Source organism: Neomonachus schauinslandi, chromosome 2, assembly GCF_002201575.2.
Source record: "Neomonachus schauinslandi chromosome 2, ASM220157v2, whole genome shotgun sequence".
NCBI classification, from domain to species: Eukaryota; Metazoa; Chordata; class Mammalia; order Carnivora; family Phocidae; genus Neomonachus; species Neomonachus schauinslandi.
Genome location: NC_058404.1, coordinates 44,207,125 through 44,230,904, shown reverse-complemented (window position 1 = coordinate 44,230,904; position 23,780 = coordinate 44,207,125). Strand labels below are relative to the sequence as shown.

The window sequence follows — 23,780 nt, the reverse complement described above, 5'->3', positions numbered from 1 at the left end:
AGAACCGCCCAGGTCTCGCCAGCATCTTTTCTTTTCTTCTTTCATCTTAGAATCCTGATCCCCATGCTTTCTTCCAGGAAGTCCATCTGTCTGTCCCTCCCTTCCTTCCTTCCTTCCTCCCTTCCTTCCTTCCCTCCTTTCTCCTTCCTCACAAGGTGGCCCCAGGCCTGGGCCCTCTGGTAAGGAAGGAGAGAGGAGGCCCAAAATACAGATTATGCTTCATCTTCCCACTAGAGCTGAGCATGAAAGCCTAAAGTAGGGCAGAGGAGGAAGAGAAAGCAGAGAACAGAGCCCGGGAGTCTGACTCCCACCACTGCTACCTGCCTTTTCCCAGGAAGCCAGAGGGCTCACGATTGCTGGGCAACCCCCCCTCCACTGACTCCATGCTCCCTGGCCCCCAGCCTTGTGGCCTGCTTCTCTAGAACTACCAGCATGTCTTAGGGGGCACGTGGGGAGCGCAGCGAGGCCCAGAGGCAGCTGGCTGGTTCCTGGTTGACAGTTGAGAACAGGACAGGACAGGGTCAGGGATGGTGAGAAACCTCTTGGCAGAAAGAGAGGAGATGGAGGGACTGGTAGAGCCAGGCGTCCTGAACAGCCTCCCAGCCGTTGGTGAAGGTGGTCCCCACTCCACAGAACCTGGGGGAGGGGGGTGCCGTGAAGCTCTCACAGCCACCATGGAGGGGTCCCGACACCAGTGCCGCCAATCTTCCATGAGCCCTGGGGTACCCTCCCCAGGCCAGGTGGGTGCTAGGGGGCTGCTGGGCCCCCTCGGTCCACTGGAGCTGGGAAGCAAAGGTCTGGCCTGCTCCCCCCCCCCCCAGTTTTTTGGCCCCCCCCAGTGCTTCTTGTCGCCCTCCGGGGGTTGCAGCCACCCAGCCAGAAAGACTGGATGCTGGAGATGAGAGATGGGAGCCATAGATAAGCCCAGGCCTGAGGAGGTAGCCCTGCAGCTCCCTCCCTCTGGAGGCTGCAGTTTCCCAGGCCTTTTTATTTTGGGGGATTAACTACAGCCCTTTCCTAATTGTTCTGCCTCCGTGCTGGAGAGGGGAGCAGGCCAACCCCAGCTCCACACTCCAGCAGTGGGAGGGGCAGGGCCAGTGCCCCCACCCCAGTGACCACCTCTCCTCTTCCCTCCCCCATCCGCACCCCATGGGCTCTCACAGAGGAGCAGAACAGCTCCGTTCTTACTCACAAACAACAGTCCTAATCAGTCATCTCTGTGTCCTGGGCTCCTGCCAGGGGCCTGGAGCTTCCCACACCCCCTGGTCCTAATCCCACAGTCCAAGCTTTAGCCTCACCACCGGCTCCTTCCAAATGCCCCATCACCCCGGTCTTCCTATCGTACTCAGCCCCTGACGGGCCCACCAGTGCAAGGCGGCCTGGGAGAGGGAGTGTGTGTGCGCACTTTGTGAGTGTATGTGTGTGACTGTGTACAACTATGTATAATGTGAGTACGTGTATGTGTGCATGCGTGTGCATCTGTATGAATCTGAGTGTGCATGTGTGAGTGTATCGTGTGTGAGCATGTATGTGTATATGTGACTGCATACTGTATGAGCATGTTGTGTCTGTGTAGGAGTGTGCGTATGTGAGATGCCTGTGTGGGTATAAGCACGTTGTATATGTGTTTGAGTGTGAACATATTATACATATGTGAGTGTGTGAGACTGTGTGAGCTTAAGTGTGCAAGTGCAGAGAGCTGTGTATCCGCATGCATGTGTGAGCATGTGAGTGCATACACACGTGTACGTGTGAGTGTGTGCATGTGTGTGGGTACATATGCATCAGTAAGCATGACAGCCGTGTGTGTGTGAATGCGTGTTTGCACGTAAGCATGTTGTGTGTATATGTGAGTGTGTGTGTGGCTGTGAACATGTATATATGTGAGTGCATGAGGGTATTGTGGGCACGTGTGTGGGCACGTGGGGGGGGGTTGTGTGTGAACATGTTGAGTATGCATGTGAGTGATGTGTGTGCACAAATGGGGGGGCCATGAGTGTGTGAACATGGGTGAGTGTGTGTGAGTGAGTGTGACTCACCGTTCTCCCCTTCTCTAACTCTCACCCTGCCACCCCCGGACGCCCCCAGACCCAGCCTGCGAATGACCTGCAGACTTGTCTTCTTCCCTTCCTGCTCCCATGAAGGAACCCAGCCCCTCCCCAGCTGGGGAGGCTCCTGGGCCCCTGTCTCACCCCCTGCCACTCCCCTTCCTCCCCCCCAGTTTTGGAAAAGTCTTGCCACTGTTTTGTTTCTCTTGCTGCCATCGCCAAGCAGTTTCTGGCCCGGTTTCCACTTGACAGCAGAGCCCCAGCATCCTCCTGCCTCCCTCACCCAGGATCCTCCGTCTGCCCCTGTGGCTGGACCCCCATCGGAGCCCCTCGTCCCCGACAGCTCTCTCTTCTGTCCTTCAACTTTCTGTCTGTGAGTGTGTATGTCACTGTGGGTGGAGGAAGAGACAGGAGTGAGGAGTGAGAGAAAGAAGGAGGCCGGGCTCAGATGGTGTCATTAAGAGATATTAATGTCCCTCATCAAGGCATATTAATAAACATTATGTGCCATGCGCTCGGCGCACCCCGGGTGAGTGCAGACGCAGCAGGACGGGCCCACGTTCACAGCCGAATGACCTCCAAGCCCACGGCACCGCCATTAGCCTCATGAGGTTGACCCTGAGGAGACTTGTCGGGACTGCCACGGCAGGAGGGGGCTGGCAGGATGGGTTCCCCGTCTCCTCCCCACCCCGCCGCCACCCCACCCTTCCCCCAGTGGGCAGCCCCGGGCAAGGGGGACCACGATGACCCTTGCTTGCACTGGGACACCACTGGGGGATTTGAGAATCTTCGTCTTCCTAATTTCATCTTTACAACAATCCAGGGAAACCAGGACCCACATCATCATCATCACTGACCCTTCATACGTATGAAAGCAGAGACACCGAGAGCATAAATGTCTTGCTCATAGTCATGTAGTTGATTGGTAATGACCTCGGACTGAAGCCCAGTTTGCCCTTTTGGACGGCCATGTGAACAGCTCAGTCACTAATGCAGTGGGGTTGCCTTGAACTGGATGGCGCCACTTCCCCAGTTCCCACAGCTGCCAAAACTCAGACCGCGAAGCACAACTCCTTCAGCAGGGCAGGCGGCCTCTGTCCTCCAAGGTTGGGGCGGGGGGTCTCCTGAGGGTCACCGCTCCTTAGCAGGAAATGTCTGTGAAGGCGGGGACCAGAGGGAGCGAACTTGTATAAAGATGCTGGCGGAATGCCTTTGCACTGTAGGCACCGGCAAGAGGTGTTTCCCTTTCTTTATGTGGTGACCGCGACCACATAAATGTTAAATTATTGGCTCCTGAGGAGGTTTGGGCAGGCAGAAGGCCAAATGGCCCGCTCATTTCATTTGTTTTTCAGCATTACAGTCTGGTGCTGTAGCTTGCAGGGTTCAAAACTGGTTACTCACCGGGTCAACCACGGTGGTGTTTAAAATTACATAAGGTAGTCTCCGTGTGTGTGTGTCTAAGAAGATAAGAACTAGTCTTTAGCAAGGTCACTAGCCAGAAGAGTTAAGATGAAAGGAGTTGCGGAACTAAAAGTATAAGATTAAAGAGATCAGGGAAGTGTGCTTACAAAGAATAGCCAATTCTCCACACGATTCCAGACTATCGAGGCATTCCAGAGACCTGTTGTTGAGGCTGAAAGCCTCGGATTTTGTTCCATGTATCTAGAAATGGCAGTCTCTCATCTCAACTCACATCGATGCTGTATAACTATATTTAGCTATCAACTCAGGATACTTGCTCTCAAACTATCTTAATATATCTTGTTTGTTCAATAGGTTCAATAAGACCAGACATTGTGTTCTTTACTCCGTTTTCCTTCCCACTCCCACTCTCTAACCCTGCCCTGGAGCTGCATCCAGAGAAAGCGTGACCTGTGACAGGCAAGGGGCAAGGAGCAGTGGCTCCGCCTTCTTCTGAGGTCCAAACCAGTCTGTGAGCTTCAGAGACTGAAAGCAACTCAGGCGAGTTCCCCCGAGCAGGAGGTCCGAGGGGAGTCCAGCTAATGCAGGCCCCAGAGGGGACCGGAGGCCCAGAGCTGGCACCTGTGTGACAAGAAGCTTTGGGACCCAGATGCAAGGAAGGGAGCCGTGGTGTTCTCAGAGGAGTTGTCTCTACACAGAATGATCCAGGGGATTCTTTTTCTTTCTAGTTGGTTTTTTTTTTTTTTTCCTGTGTTTTCAAACTTTTCTATAATGAGCATATAGTACTTTAATGACCTGAAACCAAGTTATCATTTGTACAGGGAGGTATTTGGATTTGGGGGCCCCAGACTCACCTGCTCTGAATGAGACCCTGGTGATGGAGTCCAGCTCCACACAGCTCTGACTTGCCGCCTGGGCAGTGCTCCAAGGCCTGGCCCTGTCCAGATACTTTCTTGACCAGAGGCAGCTCCATTGGCCCCCTCTGATGACTCCCCTGGGTATACGGCTGCTGAGCATATGGAAGAAGTCTTGCCTAGGATCTGTGGACCCAAAGTTTAGGTTGCTGGTGGCTTTGATTCTCAGAAGCATTGCCTGCCATTCAAACCTAACCATAGCTTACATTTCCAGCCTTATCTTGAGCTTTCTTCCGGACCCACCTGCCTCTTTTCACATCTTGTTTGCATATTATACATTGTTAATTCAGTTCCCTCAAATTACGCTAAAAAACTCCTACACATCCTTCAAGGCCCAGATAGAGTATAGCCCCCTCTCGATAGCTTTTCCTGATCACTGCCTCCAAGCGGGTACAACTTCTGTTCTCTGTGTTCCTCCAGCACTTCCTGTAGACTTCAATTATTTAGGCCTATAATAGAGTTATTTCTTTGTCAATTGGCTACCACACTGGACCATGAGTTCCTCAACACCATGAAGTGTGCCTCATTCATATTTTTGTCTCCAACCCAGGGCTTCTCATTCATTGACTCACTTATCTCCCCATCTGCCCAGCCATCATTCCTCAGGGCCAGCTCTACGCTAGATATTATCACATACAGACAGGTGCAAGACAGCGTGACTTATTTGGAAACCACATGCACTTCCACACGGCCTGGAACAAAGGGTCTGGACAGCCTGTACTTTTTAAGCTGCAGACAGTCTTGACCTTGGCCTTGGGAAATCTTGCCTCTTAACCCAGTGTCATGAAGAATGGTGAAACCCTGGGGGAAGCTCCTCTCTCTCATCCAGGTAACTACTTAGTTACAAGAAGCAGATAATTCCCCTTGAGCTATACCCCACCCCTCCCCATTTTTGGCATCTGGAGACCCAGGGAGGTAACTGACTCCAGATCTGAAGCCAAACTAAGAGTCAAAACCCAGGGGTCTGTTGCCAGTCAGTGCCAAGACACCAAATCTTTAGGCTACCCACTGGCACTTTCTAAAGACTATTTGCCACCCAGCCCCACTGCCCATGAAGGGGCCAGGAAGAGGCCTATCGGGTCTTTGATGTTAACCCTTCACGAGGGAAGCTGGTGCACAAGATAATTGGCCGTCCTACACCCTGGAGTCCAGAAGCACTCAGCTCCCAGGAGGGCTCAGGTGCGTGACTCCTTCTCACCACTTCCCACGAACTCCAGTTCAGCTACCTCAGTGGCCGGCCCTCCTTTCCCTGGCCTCAGGGCAAAAAAAGCAGGCCAGAGGATTAATTGATCACAGCCTCTCCCTTGAAGCAGGCACCGGTCTCCAGGGGCTGGGTCCTCTCCAAGCTGGTGCTCAGTGGCTTGGCAGCCACGGCCCCCGGAGACCTCAGAGCCTGGGAGCTGTCGGTGCGTTCCACTTACTTACCCCTTCTTAATTGCAGAATACACATATTGCTGGGGAGCACTTCGCAATCTTGTGCCTTTTCCTGGATCCTTTGCCACTTGGCAGCTTGCAGGCAGCTGTGCAAAACAGCAAGGAGCTTTCTCATTTGGTGCCAGTGTCAGAGAGCCTGGAACTCTGTGTCTGTTTTCCCTATTCTTCCCCTCCCTGCTCCCCCCACCAAGTGCTGTTTCGTTCCTGTCTCACTTCACTCTCCCCTATCCCCACAACATCTTTCTGTACCTCACCTTTCAAGTTCAGGACTCTTCTGACAGCCCTCCCCATCCCCACCCCCCAGAGATCAAAAAGTGAAACTTCCCACCCGGACTGAGGTTTGCAGCCAGGCAGGAGACGTGATTGAATCCTCCCGTCTAGATGGGAAGAAGTGGGTGAAGAGATTAAATCATCTCCCGCAGACTCTGGGAAATGTGCTGCTGACCCCTCTACTCCAGGGGTCAGTGAGCCCGAGTACCTGGGGCCTTCACAAATGCCCAGGTGGGCGGACAGTTGCCTGTAGGTAATTGAAGGGGAATGAGGAAACTGGGCTGGCCTCCCTGCTGGGCCCAGCGCTGAGCCAGGCCCTTTCCCCACCCACCAGACCTCACAACCAGAATCTGGCCACCGTGTCTCAAAAAGGCTTGACCTAAGGCTTCTCCAGGCTGGGGAAGGGGTGCCGCTGGACCCTCGATTCTCAGGAAAGGTAGCTCTCTGGCTGTGCCCATGGACAAGAAACAAAGGATAGAGGTGTCTTTCATCTAATTGCTCGTCTGTGTGTACTACTCCAAAGGCGTAATGTATCAGAGACCTCTGGGACCCGGTCTGCGAGGGCAGAGGGATCCAGGTCCAGACCATAGGAGTGCGGTCCCATCAGAAGAGACTGGGACAGAGAGTCAGGAGGAGAGGCTTCTAGTCTTGGCATCGAGGCCAGTTACCTATGACACCTTAGACAAAGGCTTCATTCATCTCTCCACTCCTTCCCCAGATGTCTGTTGGACCCTTACTCTTTTAGCTTGGGTTGCCCCAAACAGAGCCCGAGACAAGGAGTCTCGCGCAAGTAGTGAATTTTCAAAAGGACAGGAGGAAGCACCAGTAAGAAGGGACCGGGTGAGACAGGAAAAAGGAAGGCACTCAGTCGAGGCTCGTGAGCAAACAAGTCCCGCTGCGGATGCCTGGAGCCAGTATGAAATAGGCCACTCCATCATTCCCCCCCGCCCCCCAAGAGGTGAGGAGCTGGAGTATTTATGCACCATTTCCCATCAGCCATTGGTTAGGACCTGTTGCCAGAGGATGTTAACACCCCAGCATGTCTGCCTTATTGTGCAGGTGGTGAAGCAGGCTCTGGAGGCCAGAGGGGGCCCTGGGACCAGGAGAAGCAGATTGGAAGGAATGCTGGAGAGCACCAGGGTGGCAAGGGCCAGGGAAGGAGCCAGGGCACTGACAACGTCCACTGCTCTGGGCAAAGCATCGTAAGGGCTACAAAGAGGGGTAGGATGCTGTCCCTGCCCTTGAGAGGCTAAAGCTGCTCTGGGTTTCCTTCCAGTGAATCGAGAGACTGCGCTCTGCCCTTCCCACGCAAGGGCTGCTTTGAGATGGATGCATCCGTTAGAGCCGTGGAGAAGAAACACTGAAAGCCCATTGCAAATGTCAGATAACAGTAGGGGGAGCAGACCCCCGCTTCCAGCACTGTGCTCTCTACTTGACCAGAGACCAGCTGATCAGAGCAAGTCTGTATCTACCCTGCGCCAAGACTGGGGTCGCCATGACTCTCGGTCGAGTTTCAACTCCTCTTAAGCATTTCACGTGCCAGGTCCAAACTTACTCGATAGAGAAGCCGTGAGTTCTGAGGTCGGAGAGAGCTGGAAAGGAAATCTCACGTCTATAAACCCCAAAATTCCTCCAAAGTGTCCACAGAGTCAAGCTTCTTCTCTGCAACTAAAATAACGTGGGCCTCTTCCTATGCCAGACGGTTGCGTGCATCTCCTACACACATACACACACACGCACACACGTGCATGCACGCACACATGCATGCACACACACACACACACTGGGGACCAGCTTCTAAAAAAAAAGAAGAGACTATTCTTTTTTTTTTTTTTTTAAGACGAGACAATTCCTACTGAGCAATCTCCCCCCACCCCCTTCCCCTTGACAGAGGATGCTGATAAGGAAAAGAGTTGCCTCCCCAAGGTCATCTAGTCTCTGACACTTAGAATGGCCCTGGACATCCTCCCAAGCACACTGCCCTAACACCTTGGGTATTCCTGTCCTGGTATCCTGAAAAAGCCACCCTGGGCTTTTCAGTGTTCTTGAGGATCAGAAACCCGACAGTTTCTACACTGTTTGTAATTTCTATAATTATTTCCTTTTTTTAACCTTAGCATTTAGACAAGCTCCTTTTGAAAATGTCAATCTGTCTTAGCTATAGTAAGGGAAAGGAGGTTTTGTCTGGGCTGGGCCCATCTTAAAAAGGAGCAGTATACCTGGGGGAGGGGGGAAGTCCAGGGAGGAGGGCTCCAGGTGAGGAAGCCAAGGTGTGGGGGAGCTCTCAGCAGCCCCTTCCCTGCTGCACGCCCTCTTTCCAAAATTCTTGTCTGCTCAGACTTGACAGGTGTGGGGTCTGTCCCTCAAATGCTGGGTTCATTGCCCACCCTCAGGGCCCTTCCCTCAGTCTTACCTTCCTAGGAAGTGCTCACAATCAGAGATTCCCCCACCCCACCCCACCAGAAATGTTCCAGAATCTCATCCATCCCCAGAGATTTCCAGCTTCCGAAGGTCATCTCAGGCTAAATGAGGTACTCCAGTCCATGAAGACACTTCAGGAGAGTTCATGATTTCTTATGGGGGTAGGGGGCCAGGGGCGGGGAACCAGGTAACCATTTCCACTGTGGCCCCAGGCCTCCAGGTAATATCTGCGTATTGTAATAACAGTCTTCCTAAAGCCATGCTGCCTGGAGGAGTGATGGGATTGTCGTGAAGTTGTAGAAAAAGCATAGGATGGCACTATGGGTCAAAAGACAGGAGATCTTGAGCTAGTGGGTCTCAAAGGTCAAAGGGTCTAAGGCTCCTTCCTCCTGGAATATTCTGGAATTCTCCCACTCACTACTTTGTGGCTCCAGACAAGCAGTTTGAGCCCTTTGGAGAGTCAGTGTTTTCACCCTTTGAGTCTGGTTTCCTAAGACCCCTATCACATATTGTTCATATGGTAGAAATTTTAGCACACACACACCGCCCCCCCAGGACAGACCAATGAGGGAAGGTTTATGGCCAAAGGAAGTCTAGCCAATCCTCAACCTAGCTTGAATAAATCCCAGCCACACTGACCACAGGCTCTGCGGGGGAGGCCCCTCTACAGCCTGGTCCTTCCTTGGAGCCTTCCTTCCCTGTTCATCCTTCCAAGGACCAGCACCTGGTCCTTGGACAAGCTCCAGAGAGACCCTAAGAACTCTAAAGCCATCCATGCTCTCTGCTCCTGGCTCCCCCAGCAGCCGCCTCAGCTGAGCTCAAGAGCAGCCCCGCCAGGGAAGGCGGGCAGGAAGGGCCGCTGGCTTTACTCATGAACCCACGGGTGTGCGTATGTCTTTGCCAAGCTGGCCCCAGTTGATGAGAAAAGACTCCCCGGAGTGAAAGGGAGGGGAAGGAGAGCCTTTCCACCCTGATCAAGGCTACAGATCAGACTTTCCACCCTGTGCTGCACAAACTCCCTGACCTTCTGGGCCCCAGCAACCACCCCCCAACCTCAGGCCTCCCTGCACTCACTCAGAAGAGAGAGGCCTGTTTATCACTCTGGGTGGGACCCAAGACTGTGGGGAATTGAAAAGAAACAGCCCGCTTAGGTTGCTATTGTTTTGTTTAAACAAACCTCTGGCTGGGCTAACTTGGAGAGGAGTGAGGGGGAGGCTGGGAGCGCACAGCAGGCTGGGCTGGGCCACCCTGGGCTTAGCCCCCGTCTCTAATCGCGCTAGAGCCGCCAGAGAGCCAGACAGCTATTTCGGGAGAGTGGCTGCTAGGGCTTGGGCCCTCACATCGTCTCCTGAGAGAGATGGCTATCAAGGAGAGGAGCCTCTGTTCCCCAACCCCTTTCCCCTACCCTGGTGCCCCCTGGCTTCTCAGCCTCTGGCCACAGCTGGGCCCCCTGCCAACCCTAGGTAAGACAGGGCCTGACACTGGGGGAGTGGGGGCCCATGCTGAAAGCGGGCCAAAGCAGAGCTGCCACGAGCCCTGCTGTCCCAGGGACTGAATCCGAAGGCTGCCCGGATGCTTCTGAGCAGACAAGACTGCATGAGGGGGGCTGGAAGGGTGCCAGAGGACAGAGATCTCATCTGCTTGGGCTGAGGACAACCAAGCGGGAAGGGGACCCAAGGTGGAGGGGCCCGTTCTGCAGTCTGCCCTCCCCTTCTCCCAACCAGAGGTAACCTAGACAGACAGGGACGAGCCTGGGGGAGGGGATGTTCTAGCCAAGGGGGCCCAAAGTAAGAACAGTTGGTAGACAAGCTACAGCCTAAAAGGGAAGAGATGGGGAGGGGGGGACTTCAAGAAGACGGGGGTGGGGCTTGAATTTTGTAGAAGGTAAACCGCACTAGGAGTTGGGTCACCCAGCTGACCCTGAGAGTCTCTGCAGAGAAATGAGAGGAAATCGCACGGTTCCCCCTCCCAAAGCCTCATCCTGAGCGCCTCTGCCAGGGGAAGGAGAAGAGGCTGTACCGGGAGGGCTTGGTAGAAGGGTGGCCAGGGCACAGTTAGGTGTTGGCAGAACCCATGAAGAGCCATGCTAATCACCATCATTAAGGCCATAAAACCCCACACCTAGGGGCCCCCGAGCTGTGGCACGGACCCAGGGGCCCGGCTCCAGTCCCTTTCATCTGAGCATCTCCCAGTCCTGCACAAACAATAATTAGCACCCGCCCCCGGGATCGCCTCATTATCCCACAGACGCGAAGCAGAGGAAAGAAGGGAGGGGAAGCAAGAAGAGGGAAACTGAGGCCAAACAATCTGCCCAGAGGTTGTGGGCTGAGTCCATTCAAGGCTGGGGAAAAAGCTGCCTCAGAATCAGTGGTCCAGCCTCCTCCTGCCCTGCCTGCCCTTCTGGTTACTCAGGCAGCCATTGGCCTAATGTTCTGAAGGCCCCAAAGAGAGCCCCAGAGGATGGGTTGGCTTAGCAAAGCTGTGAGGATTGTCAGCCCCTGCCTTAGATCTGACCAGACCCCACAGGCAGAGACTTGTGTCCCATGCCCAGTCTAGGGGCGCAGATGATGGGAGTGGAGCCGCCCTTCCAGAAATGTCCCCTCGCTCTCTCCAGTAGTCGGGGGGTCCACCTCTCACACCCGGGCTACCGTCAGCAATGCCTGTGTCTGTCCTCTCTCCCTGGACCCCCTAAGGCACCATTCAAAACCCCAGAGCCTGTTCTGGCCACCTGTCCCAGGAGCAGACATACCCGTTCCTACTCTTCTATCTTACTCCCTCAGGGGGAGAAAGAAGTCAGCAAAACCCACTTGGACTGAAGTGTGGTGGTGTGGACTTCTGCTGCCCCAGGAGTAACCCGCCCCTGTGCCTGTCTCTCATTGCAGGGCGCTGATATAAAGAAAGGGAAGGTCCAGGGCCAGGAGTTGTCACGTGAGTACGACCCTCCCACACCCCTCGCCCCAGCCAGGGCAACGACATGACCACAAGAACCGTAACAATGCAACTTAATGTTGAGACTTAGTGGTGTGAAAGTGCCCACCGACCCAGGAGTTTACTCTTCCTCGATAATTTAATTTAATCATCACAATGGCCTTTGGAGGCCGCTGAGGCCAATATCTCCATTTGAAAGAGAATGAAAGCCAGGTGTGACCCACGTGTCCCTCAGCTTCCCAGGAGTAAGGGGTGGGGCCAGCATTAAATGCAGGGGTCTGCTCTCCTGGAGGGACTGGCACGGTCATTCCCTTCCCTCGGCCTGCCTCCGCGTGTTCCCCTGCACCCGGTGCCACCATGTGCTTGCATGGGTCCCTTTTCTCTGATGTCCTACCCTTCCCACCCCTTTCACCCCCAGCTCCACTCCTCCCCTCCCCCTCAGACCCCCCTGCAAGAGCATGCCCTCCACGCAACTTGAAGGGAATGCTCAGGTGGAATGCTTAGGTGAGGATCCGGCCTCCGAAGAGGGCTGAGCAAAAAAACAAATGAGCCTCATAGTTCCATGACGCAACGTGGGGTCAGACATCAGATAGGCCTGGATTCAAATCCCAGCTTCACCACTTCCTGTCGGCCTGACTTCACCTCTCAGAGCCTCATTTCGTCATCCAGAAAATGGGGATAACACTCATCTGACCAGGTTGTGGTGAGGATTAAGGAGATGTCACAAGGGAAAGCACGTAGCCAGGGCCTGGCACCAAGAAGTGGCTCCACATGTGTGTATCCCTTCCCTTCCACCTCGCGACCCCTCGTCTCTACATTTGGAGGGGGAATTCTTCAGGAAAGCCCTAGAGAGAGGGGTCAGGCCTCCATCTCCCACGAGGATAAACCCCCAGCTGCGTAGAACCGGTGAGTTCCAACTGCAGCCTTCTGCAGACGCAATCACGGACACCAGCTCTTTGGCGGTGTGCAACGTGCCCCCCTCAACTGTACTTGGCAGCCCACGCACCCACCAGCCTTGCCAAAAGCTGACCCGGCCGTCTCTGCCCTCCACACGCCATGCACGTGAAGACACACTCCAGCACCCACCTATGCTCAGAAGTCTTCCTCAGCGTTGGCAGTGCTTGTGAAGAAAACAATGACTTACCCACATTTGCACACACACTGACAGAGCCCCTGCAAAACAGCCCTGGCGAACACGCTCACCAGCGCTTCCGACACCTGCACCTGCACCAGTGTGGACCCCAAGTCATACAGACTCACATGGCTCCCGGCATACCCTGTGCAGTGCTCACCCTGAACGCAGGCGCGTGTGCACGCATGCACACACACACACACACACACGGATACCAGATCTGCAATCAAAAAGTCAGGGAGAGATGAATAGTCAGGAATTCCCCTGGCTGTGAGCATGCTGGAGGCCCCAGTGGCCGGAAGTACACCATGAGGAACATTTCCAACAGCTCCAAATAGCGGATGGCTCTTGTCTAATGACCAGGAGAGGGAGGGGGCCGTAAAGTACGAACACTCCCTCCCACCAGCATCCTCACTGCAAACACTCCATCCCCACCCACCCCCAGGAAGATTCCTGGCTCTTTAGAAGGTGGGGGAAAGGAGGAGAGCAATGGGGAGGGGGCAGAGGCACAGAGTTTGGAAGGAGGCCCAACTGGAACCAACCGCAAAAGTCTGGCCCACAAAACCCCTGCATAGACTTGGGGAAAGAATGAGAGATGTCGCCACCCGAGCTCCCCCCTGCCCCAGAAAAAGATCCGCCTCCTGCACAGAGGGCAAAAGGGAGGGAGATGGGCCTTCTCCTCCGGAAGAGCCTGAGTGGGCTCCCGGTGCCCGGAGCACCCAGATCCATCACTTCCATGATCAAACCTTTGAACCGAGTCCCACCCACCCCCGTAACCACTTCCAGATCCTCCGGATCCAGCCAAAAAATTGGCTTCTTTGGGAATTGAGTTCATAAGGAAATGCTGAAAAAATAAATAAAAATCCACTGCCAAACACTCTGAGAGAGGAAGATGAGTTTCTCTTGAGGCAGGAAATCCATCAGGATAGACTAAAGCAGCAAAGGGATAACACCAATACCCGCTGGCCAAGAGAGGCCCCGGGAGTCCCACCGGCACCCACGACCCTCAAGCATCCCACACCTCCTCCTCCCCGCACTGCCCAAACGAAGGTGCTTCCTAAAGGCAGCTGCCGAAGCTGAGATCCTGCCAAAGATAAATCCTAATGGTTTGCGATGGGTAAGCCCCCAGCTGGGACCCCGGGGTGGGGGGCGGACCATGAACGGCACAAAGAATTCTCTTTTCCTCTGGCCCAGGGTAGCCAGGAAGTTGTGGGTACTGTGGGTGGGGGCCCACACTCTGTCCCTCTTCTGCCCCCAGCCTACCAGCCTCCGTCCCCACCAGCAAAAAGTGGCTTTCACCGCTACCAGTTCTTCGTCTATCTTCAGGAAAGACAGAACATCTCTCTCCATTCCAAAGAAAACAAAACTCGAGGTAAGGCCTTCCCATCTGCCAAAGCCAGTGTGAATTCTGGGGCGGAAGTGGATGCTTGTGCATTCGTGGCGAGGTTGGGACCTTGACCCCTACCTGTGAGCCTTGGAGGCCAGAGTCAGAGGGTGGCCTTTCTTGGCAGTAGACTGAAATGAGGTGTCCTAAGGGAGATGTTGGCATCAGATGTGGTCTCCCCCCGAGAAGTAAGTCCCACAGACCAAGATGGTGGCTCTCACTGGGTGAGTGGGTCTGTGAGGCCGGGTCCCAAAGGGAGTAACTGGAGCCAGGGAGAGAAGCATTTCCCCAACTCAGCTTCGGATGGCATGTGCAGGCAGCTACCCCACAGCACTCCTGCACGTAATTGTACCCTATAATTGAGTCCAATCTGGGCAAGAGGGCCCTGGAATGCCACCCCGCCAGTCTGTCTTCATTGGTTGTTAATTGCTCTGTCTGCCCAGTTCTACCTCAGTGGTGGGGCAAAAACTTCCCCGCCATGCCCCTTCCACGAGCTTCTCTGAGCAGCCATTCTGGCATCCTGGAGAGGATCCACTCCCTGTAGCTTGCTAATGGCTACCTGATGGTGGCCTTGGTCCCGCTCCCACCAGAGCTGGGGAGTGGGAAGACCCATGGACATCTGGCCACTGCAAGGCCTCAGGCGACTCACCTGCTCCTATGTGAGCCATGGCCCCCTCTCTGAGCCTTGGCTTTCTCTCCAGAAAAATGGGAAATAAAATAACCCCTGTGTACTCTAGCATCTCCCCCATTTGGGGCAAGGGAAGATAATGTGGAACCCACGGATGCCATCTTGAGAGTGCAGACGGCACATCCCCCAGGCTGGCAGGAGGCTGAGTGGGTGGGTAGGTGTCATCAGCCGTTTGCTCTCACCCAGTGACCCTGACCAACTTCCACCCACTGGGAAGCCGGGGAAGGTATTGTTACAAGCCTGTTGCCTGAGGCCCCAGAGGAGAGGAACGCGGAGCCCGGAAAGGCACTGGCTGAGCGAAGGAGGCCTTCAGGTGTGCCGAGCAGAAGCCACCAATGGCAGAAGGCTCTGGGCCGCCGTGCAAGCGGAGTTGGTGCAACCTTTCCACTGGTGAACCCTCCCCAGGTGCCCTCAGCACCTTGCCAATCTGTACATCTGTTTAAACCGCTTTCCCAAAGACACACTTTCAAATCTGGGTACAAGGAGAGAAGGCAGAGAAACATGTATCTTGCCCGAGCCAAGATGAATTTCTCCAGTTCCCTGGCTCCCTCTCACCTCAGACATCCTGAGCCCCCTTCCACCAGTCCAGGCACTGCGCTTTCTGGGGGCTGGGGACTAGCGCCTCAGCCCACCACGTTCCCCCCACAAAGTAAGGCAGCTCCTCGGAGTCCCACGTTAGTCCCATAGTCACAGAGCCCACACCCTGGGCAGGGAAGGAGGCGGGGATCGTGCTCAGACTGTCCCCTGCAAGAGCCTCCCGCAGGATCAAGTGCCTTCTGAGGGGCGGGGTGGCTGGGAAAGGAGAGAGCAGGAGGTGAAGCCCGGAGGAGCATGAAAGGGGCGAAGGAAGAAGGGAGGTGCATGCGGCAGAGACACTTGCCCCTGCCTTGGCTGCAGTCCTCGTGTTTGGTCCTAGCCCGCCCTCCAGAAAACACAGTGGCTTGTGTGCCCCAGCAGGCGCGGAGGCTCAAAACCCATCCAGCCTGACAGCCATTGTCAGTCACTTTGAATCTCTGCCCAAGCCAGCTTGTTGTGCATCCCCCCAACACACACACACATACACACACCTCTCATCCACGTGAAAACTTAGGAACAGGACTTGCTTCTGGGCAGAGCCCCTCGACTTCCGTGCCATTTTGCTTGCTGCCAGAAATGGAGGTGGGAAAATGATCTTCCCAGATGAGCTCTCCAGCCCAGGGGGCCAGGGGGCTGGTGCCACCATATGACACCTTCTGGTGCCTGGCACTCCTAGCTAGGGGCTTAGGAGAGGAGCCGATCCCACAGCACAGGGAATGTTTCCTGCCCTCAGGGGGCTTATAGTCTACTTTGAAAACACTTAAGTAACAATGCAAAGCAGCTTGTAATTAAGCACTTAATTGTGTGTTTCTGGCTGTAAGGACAACCGGAGATCAAGTGCATTTAGGGATTGTGTGTACAGTTCCTAGGATTCCCTTACCTCCAAGAAGACACACCTTCTCTAGCCAGGAAGATTGCAAAGGTCTTTTACTGCAGGGTGAGGATATCTGTATTTCCAGTCTCCAGCTAGTGATTTGATGTTTGGACAAATCAGCTACCCTCTCTGAGCCTCGGTTTCCCCACCTAGAAGATGAGGGGTTGGATCTAGATGATCTACAAGTCTGTATGGCCCTGAGGCTACGTGGAAGAGGTGTGGCCTGGGCTGGGCCCGGGAGAAGGAGGCCATTTGAATCCTTGAGTGAAAGAGAGAGGAAACTCCGGGCTGGAGAAACCACAGACGCCAAGATTATTTTTTTAAAAGTGAGAAGGAGCACCCCTTGTGAGGAGCGGTGAGGGCATGAAAGGAGACAGGGGGAAGGTCGCTGAAGGTTCGTGAAAGCCCAGCAGAGGCACAACCTTGGCGGGCGCCCTGAAGCGCCGTTAGACACTGCCCACGGGAGAGGCAACACACCGAAGCCGCTCTTTAGAGATGACTAAGCTGGCGCGGTGGGCAGGACTGGGAGGAGTAAGAGCCCAGGGGCCGCCCGAGGGGTAGAGACGTGTGCCTGGGTGGCGCCGGGGGGGCCCTGGCAAAATCAGGAGCTGCCCTTGTGCGTTGTCAGAGCCCCTGGCGCTCTCTGAAGCACCTGCACCGTGCGTGGGGACCCATGGAGCCCCTGGCTGCCCAGCCCTCGGGAGGCCGGGACCTGGAGCCAAGGAACACAGGCCCGAGGGCTTACTTTGGTCTAGTTTTTGTCCCATGGGAAGGTATCCTTGGAGAGGCAGTGGAGTCCTAGGGTGTGCATGGTACAACCAGCCGCTTGTGTGTCCTGGATGCGCAGGCAGGAACGGATTCCAGAGACTGGAGGGGAAAGTCACTATCAAGAGCCAGGTAGAGAGGCAGCCATGAAGGATAGTTGACTTGAGCCGTTCCTATTGGGCCCTTCCCTCCCTAGGACTTAGGTGTGAATGACAGTTTAGGATGAGAAGCAAGTGTGACATTATTCTAGTTGAACTTGTAAGACCATGGGGGCTAGGGAACACTGCTCAGTGTGGGGAGCTGAGACCCTCTCCAGATGGGAGATCTTGATCTATCCATTGTGTGACCTGGGACCAGCCACCTCACATCTCTGGGCCTCAGTTTCTACATCATCAAGATAACGGGTTGGACTAGTTGGTCTACCACGGAATGACCCTTTACAGATTTGCCCCCAGCTTACGGAGTTGCCCCCACCTCCGAGTTCTGTGAGACGAGTGCAGCGAGCAAAAGTGATCAGACTTGACTAGCCCAGCCAACTCCACTCGCTTCGGGGGGAGGCCTTCCATCAGATACCAGTCTGCCAGGACCACAGCGAGGGCCCTAGAAGGGGATTTGGAGCCACCTTGCTTCTAGTTGATGAAATCTGCCTTCCCCACTCTTCCCGCCTTTACACAGCTCCTTCCTCTCCCTGCCATTTTCCCCACTTGCTGGGCGTGATTCACAAATGCCCTCTGTGTTCGTTGGGATGATGCCGAGTATGTGTGAGGCAGGGTTCTAGGTGCTGCGGGCACAGAAGTGAGCCACGTGGACCCGGTCCCTGCTCCCATGGATGGATGCTGTCACCCGGTGTAGCTCTGTGGATCATGGGAGCTCACAGAGAGAGTGGAGGGAGATATTCAAATAGCTCAAGCTGACCACATCCTACACAGGGAACAACGGTGAAGCTGGAAGAGCCCGCACTAGTGCCCTCTGACCAGGGCTGGCCCAGTTTCACTGACATTTGTCCCAAAGGCCACACCTCACCTTCCCAAATGTGGGCCTGCAACACAGTGGACTTGCACCTCTGCCTCCAACCCCTCTCCCCCAGCTCTAATACCTTCCCCCTCCCCCCACCTTCTATGCCCAAGGCCCAGAATCTGGCCTCCGGGCTCACCTGTGATTCACGATGGTTCACCCCTGCCTCTTCCTCACAGCAGCCTTGGATTCGGCATCTAGACTTCTACATTGTAGAGGAACCAACGGAATGGGTTGAGGGGACGTGTCTGAAGAGAGCCCGCACACACAGGGCTGGCTCCCACCTCATCCCGTGCACCCTTCCATACCACGTGCTGCCAGACATCCCACTAACTCCCGCTGACCTAGTTCACGTCACTGCCCCCCACGCTCCCCCAGCGACTGATTTGCCTCTGCCTGCTGGCTGGGCAGACCATTTCTCCCCCTCCCCAAGCCCGAGGGCCCTGCCCACCTGCAGAACACCAGTCCTGCTGACGGCCCCGGGACGCTTTCCCACAGGGCGGTGTCTTCTCTGCGTGCACTTGACCCAGCCCTCCCCTGCTGCTGTCCCTCTCCATGCACTCAGTGACACTTTGTTGTGCCTCCTCAGTCACCCACTTTTATCCCTTTGTATTAGCCAATCATTTTTCACTCGCATGGGCCCTACTTCCACCGTGAGACTCAATTCCTTGAGGGAGAAGCTCACCTGTGCCGTGGATTTCCTCTTTACCACCTGTCCTTGTGCTCAGCCCACTGTGAGCTTTCAGTCAATGAGGATGTTTGTGTATGGGACACACCCACATATGCACATTCACAAGCCACACACACACACAGCTGCACATTCTCACACCCCCATATTCAACTCATCATCAACTTCCTTTAACACCTGAAAAGACAGCCACCTCTGTGAGTGCCGTGCCCACAAATGACAATTTTGGCATCCACATCCTCCCTGTCCCAACGCCGAGGGCAGGGAGGGAGGCGGGGATCGTGCGGCCGGGCAGGACCACTTGCGTCCAACCTCTCTACCAGCCTGCCCTGCCTCTCCCTGGCCTTCCCCTCACCCAGCTGCTGGACCCTGTGGAGCGGGCAGGACCACAGCCATTGCTCCCACCAGATGAATGAGGACACTGAAGCCCGGAACAGTGATGACTTGATCTACTCAGGAGCCACAGTTAAGAGCAAATTACCTTTCTTCTGACTTCCGGGGCAAGGCTCTTTGCTCCTGTTGTCCACTCACCCACATTCCCTCTCCCCTCACCCAGACCACCAGACTTCTGGGCCTTGGCATGGGGACAAAGAAGGAGCAAGTCCATCCTGAAGCCCTGCGTGTCCTTGGCTAGCAGCCACAGCCCCCCCAAGACAGACCCCCAGGCCCCTTCCCTGGAGAAAGCTATAGCCACACCCTGGATGGAGACAGATGAGCCCAGAGGCCAGATCACTCCTGGTGAGCTGTGGTCTGCATCATGACACACCTCAGCCACCTGGCCTAGGGGTGTCACAAGCCAGCCTTACGGCCCCAAGCTCCTCTCACTAGTGAGCTGGGGAAATCCCCTCTCTGCGCCACAAGATGACGTGCCTCAGCTTGTTCCAGAAGCCTCTCCAAGGTGGTGAGCCCAGGATGGTGCCACAGCGCCAGGGGAGCTAACAGGCCACACCAGGCTCAGTCACCACCTCACTGGGGCGGCCTTGGAGGCCTGCAGAGAGACTGCTCCTTGCAAAATGGGGTGGGAGGGGCAGAGAAGTGTCCTTGGGTTCTGGACCAGGTGGCCATAACCCACTCCCCAGCAGCACAGACACCTGAATTGAGCAGCTCCTGGGTGAGCCACACACCCACAGGGGTCAGAGAGGAGAGACAGGCTGAGACTTGGCACACAGTGGGGTTTAAGGCTTGCCTGTGGCCTCTAGAGGCCTGAGGGGCACCATGGGTGATTGAGACAATGGGCGTCGTGGGGAAATGTTTGAAAGCACAGGCCAAGGGTGAGAAGGCAGCAGAACTCCCAGCAGTGTCAGCAGGAGGAGGCATTGATGTGGAGGGACAGAGGCTGGGAGAAAATCCTGTCGGGCCTGGTGGCAGCGAGGAAAGAGTACACCGTGGAGGCAAAGATGGAAGGAAGGGGGCCCCCGCCTGTAGACCAGCCCCAAACACACACACAGACACACACAAACACACACAGCCCACTGCAAAACAGCCCCTACCCCCTGCCATGACCTCCCATGGTGGTTCACCTGGCCAGACCCTAGAACCACCACCCCCCCACCCCGGGCCCAGCCCCTGAGTCACTGTGTGGGCTTGTGTGAGGCAGCCGTCTTCTGCCTCCGAAGAGCCCCACCCACCCGGCAGAATGGGTAGGACTGGGGGCTTGGCAGCGGACCAGATGGGGCCATCCTGGGCAACTCTCAGACAGGCACCCTGGCTAGGAACTGCCTGCAACCTCCACAGGCTGCAGGAAGCACGCCCCAGTCAAGCCAAGCATCAACCATCCAAAGCAGTATTGAACAGATCATCGGGAAACCACAGATCATCCCCAAATTCCACCCAGAACTCCAGCCTGCCACCAGCAGCAAATACTGGAATTGATCACTGGAAGCTCAAATCAACAGCTTGGAGCCTCCTCTCTCGCTCCCTTCCCCACCCCCACCTCCATCCCCACCCCCGGCCCCAGGAGGGAGGGAGGCATCCTGGGTGATCCATTTACTGGGTAATTAGGAATTCCACTCTCCAATCCTCCTGAGTGCTCCAGAGGAGCTGGGTAACCCCTGCCCACCTTGGAACCCACCCCCCGCCACCCCGAGCATCCCCACCCTCTCACTCCTGCCAAAGTCAAAGTGGTCCCCTCTGCCCCGAGCCTCTCAAGCCAGCAGGATCAGCCACTCAGCAAATATTCTCCAGGAGTAATTGGATGTGATGGAATGAGGGCTTTTCAGCTCCTGAGTGGAAGTCTCTGAATGTCATTTAATGGCACAAAACATAAGAGGCCCAGGCCTCCCGCCTACCAGCGCCAGGACGTCATTAATCTCGGTGGAAGGACATCAGTGCCTCTGTCACCGCAACCGGCCCCTGCAAAGCGCCAGACAAATTACAGACCTGAGCCGGGCGCTCGATGGGGCAGTTAGTAGCCTGCTGTTCAACTTTTGTTTTTTCTTCAGGGCCACTGTCCCCTGACAAGAAGCAACGGTGCCCCCTAGGAAAAGGGGGGGGGACGGGGAGACAAGGAAGGGGTGGCCGCCTTGGTTAGACACAACTCACCCACCCTGGGGGACAGGGCGGCTCCTCACCAGCAGAGGCTCAAGCAGCTCAACTCACACAACGGGTCAGAGGAGGCCGCCCCCAACTCTCAGGACTCGCCCCCCAGCTTGTTCTCCAGCCTACCTGAATGGAGGCCTCCCTCCCAGTGGGGGCTTCCCAGCCCGCAATTCCTGGGCTGAGAGGGAAACACTTGAGGGCCTGCTGAGGACCCAATGGCAAATCAGTTGGGAATGTCTCTTGGCTAGAGCAAGGACACACAGGGAACACTGTGTCCTGTGACGTTGGGAAGTCTTTTTTTTTTTTTTTTTTTTTTTAAGATTTTATTTATTTGACAGAGGGAGACACAGCCAGAGAGGGAACACAAGCAGGGAGAGTGCGAGAGGGAGAAGGAGGCTTCCCGCCGAGCAGGGAACCTGATGCGGGGCTCGATCCCAGGACCCCGGGATCATGACCCGAGCCGAAGGCAGACGCTTAACCATCTGAGCCACCCAGGCGCCCCTACCGTTGGGAAGTCTTAAGAGTGGTCCTGCTAAAGAGGACAGGAGCGATGCTAGGGATGGGACCCCATCTGCCAGGAGCTGCAAAGTTGTGCTGCTGGCCAAGATCACTCTGCGAAGACCTAGCTTGTTACTAGTCCAGTGTTCATTACCTTGTATTATCAACCCATTGAGGGCGGGAGTAGGGCCTCGGTGCAAGCAAACCCCCCATGCCCAGCAGACAGGAGGTGGGCTGTCAGCTTGCCCTCAGCCCAGAGCTTGCCCATTCCAGCAGAGGAGCTGTCCACCCCATCCTCACGAGGCCTCCAAGGGCGAGAGGCTGGACCAGGAGAATATTTCTCAGTCCTGGGATGCCTGTTTAACCCTGATAGGCCCACCAGGCCTGTCCAGGCCCATGTGATGAACCACTCCCAAACAGTGCTAAACCAACCCCACAGACTGGGGAAGCCGGGGGCAAAGAGTGACTGGCAAGACCTGCCCCAGGGCAATTCCTGAACATTCTAGCCATTGCAGCCCCTGGGACTCAAGTTCGGCGGATGAGTTGCTGAAATCTTGGAGCCCCTCTCCCAATTGTTGAAGTCACTGTCTAGGAGAGATCAGGCACACACAAACCCCTGATGGCTTTAGGTAAGCTTACCCAGCTCTCCCCTTGGCCCATTTCTGGAACATCTCTCACATCTAATATCCTTCATCGCCAACATCTTCCCTGTTGGCACCAACCAATAGGTGAGAGACTGGCCTCTAGGCGCAGCGGCGGCATAAGGCTTCGCGGGATGGGAACGGTGCCCCCTCGGGTTGTGCAGGGAACAAGCGGCACGTCAGATACGGTGGCCCGCCCTGAGGACACAGGCCTCCGTGTTCTAGCCACTGTGCGGCTCAGGAAACAGGCTCAGACCCCCTCCTCCTCTCTCCCTCCAGAGGCATTTGCAGGGCACTCACTACCCCTGCCCTGGGCCTGGGAAGAGCCCATCCTGGCTGGGCCCAAGGGTCCAAGGGGAGGGGCCCAAGCACAGCCAGCAGCAGCACCCTCTCTGCAGCTCCAGGACGGGACAGAGCAGTGCCACACAGGAGGGGACTTTCCTCCACAGGGTGACCACGAAGCCACAGCCTCCCAGCTCCCCATCTCTCCCCACACACACACCCCTGAGGGTCTGACTCACCCCTCTTCCTTCTAGAACTTGCAGAGGGTCAGTTCCTCTTGCCCTTTGTGGCAGGAAACGGGGGTGTGAGGAGTCACGGCCAAGCCAGGGGAGGAGACAGCGGGAGGCTAGCAGCCAGCACGCTGTACCCACTCTCCTGAGGGACACAGGGGCTGGTTTGAGGAGCTGCCCGAGAACCACAGCATCGTCGAAATGTGACCAGGAAGGAGCTGGGAAGCTCCAAGGGCATTCCAAGCTCCATCAAGAGAAGCGCTCTGAGCTCGGGGAGGGCAAAGTCTGCAAGATCTCCCTCAGGGTACAGGGGATTTCTTTCCACCAACTTGCCCTGATCTCGTGATGAGAGTTTCAATTCCCTCCTGGCCACCAAGGTTTCTTCCTGCCCTAGTCAGTGGGGAAGGCCCCTTTGTCCCCAGGCCTGTCACACACCAGTTTACCCATGAGCCCTTTTCCTGGCTTGCACACACGCGCATGCACACACACACACGTACAAACGTACACACATGCACACACTTTCCCAGGATCATGATACCATAGTTCTTTTCCAGCCAGCCAGGCTTTCTGGGTGTGAAGGCCACGCCAGACCAGTGCCTCCCTGCCTCCCCTCCCAGTGGAAGACCCCACCGCACTCAGTGGCCCACCTGTCACCCAGCAGCAGTCTCCCCCCAGGAGAGGCTCTCCCAGGGCCCAGTGCCTCTGTCCCTAATCTGAGCATGCAGTCACCAGATCAGACCTGCGGGAACCTGAAGAGGCCCTTTCCTCCATCCCTGCCCCTAAGAAGCATCCTCACCAGAACCCCATCTTGTGCCCCCTCCTCCCATCTGTGCACTGGGAATAAAAATAGTCTCCCCTGGTGAGGATTAAGTGTATGAATAAGCATGGAGTTCCTGGCACATAGGAAGCACTATATAGATGTGTTATTACTATTATTATTATTATTTGCATTATCATTATTATTGTCTTGTTTCTTTGGATTAAAACATTTTTGTTTTCCTTGAAAACATCTTTGAAGTGGAAACAGCCCGGC

At 55.6% G+C, this 23,780-nt stretch overlaps 1 protein-coding gene across 1 annotated transcript in view; it reads left to right on the top strand.

Annotated features, from left to right (window-relative positions):
* PEBP4 (phosphatidylethanolamine binding protein 4) overlaps positions 1-23,780 on the top strand; it is a 199,402-nt gene that overhangs the window by 174,100 nt on the left and 1,522 nt on the right. The window contains exons 4-5 of the mRNA XM_021698923.1: positions 11,392-11,437; positions 13,828-13,941. Coding sequence (XP_021554598.1) covers positions 11,392-11,437; positions 13,828-13,941 — 160 coding nt within the window. The remainder of the gene's footprint in view (positions 1-11,391; positions 11,438-13,827; positions 13,942-23,780) is intronic.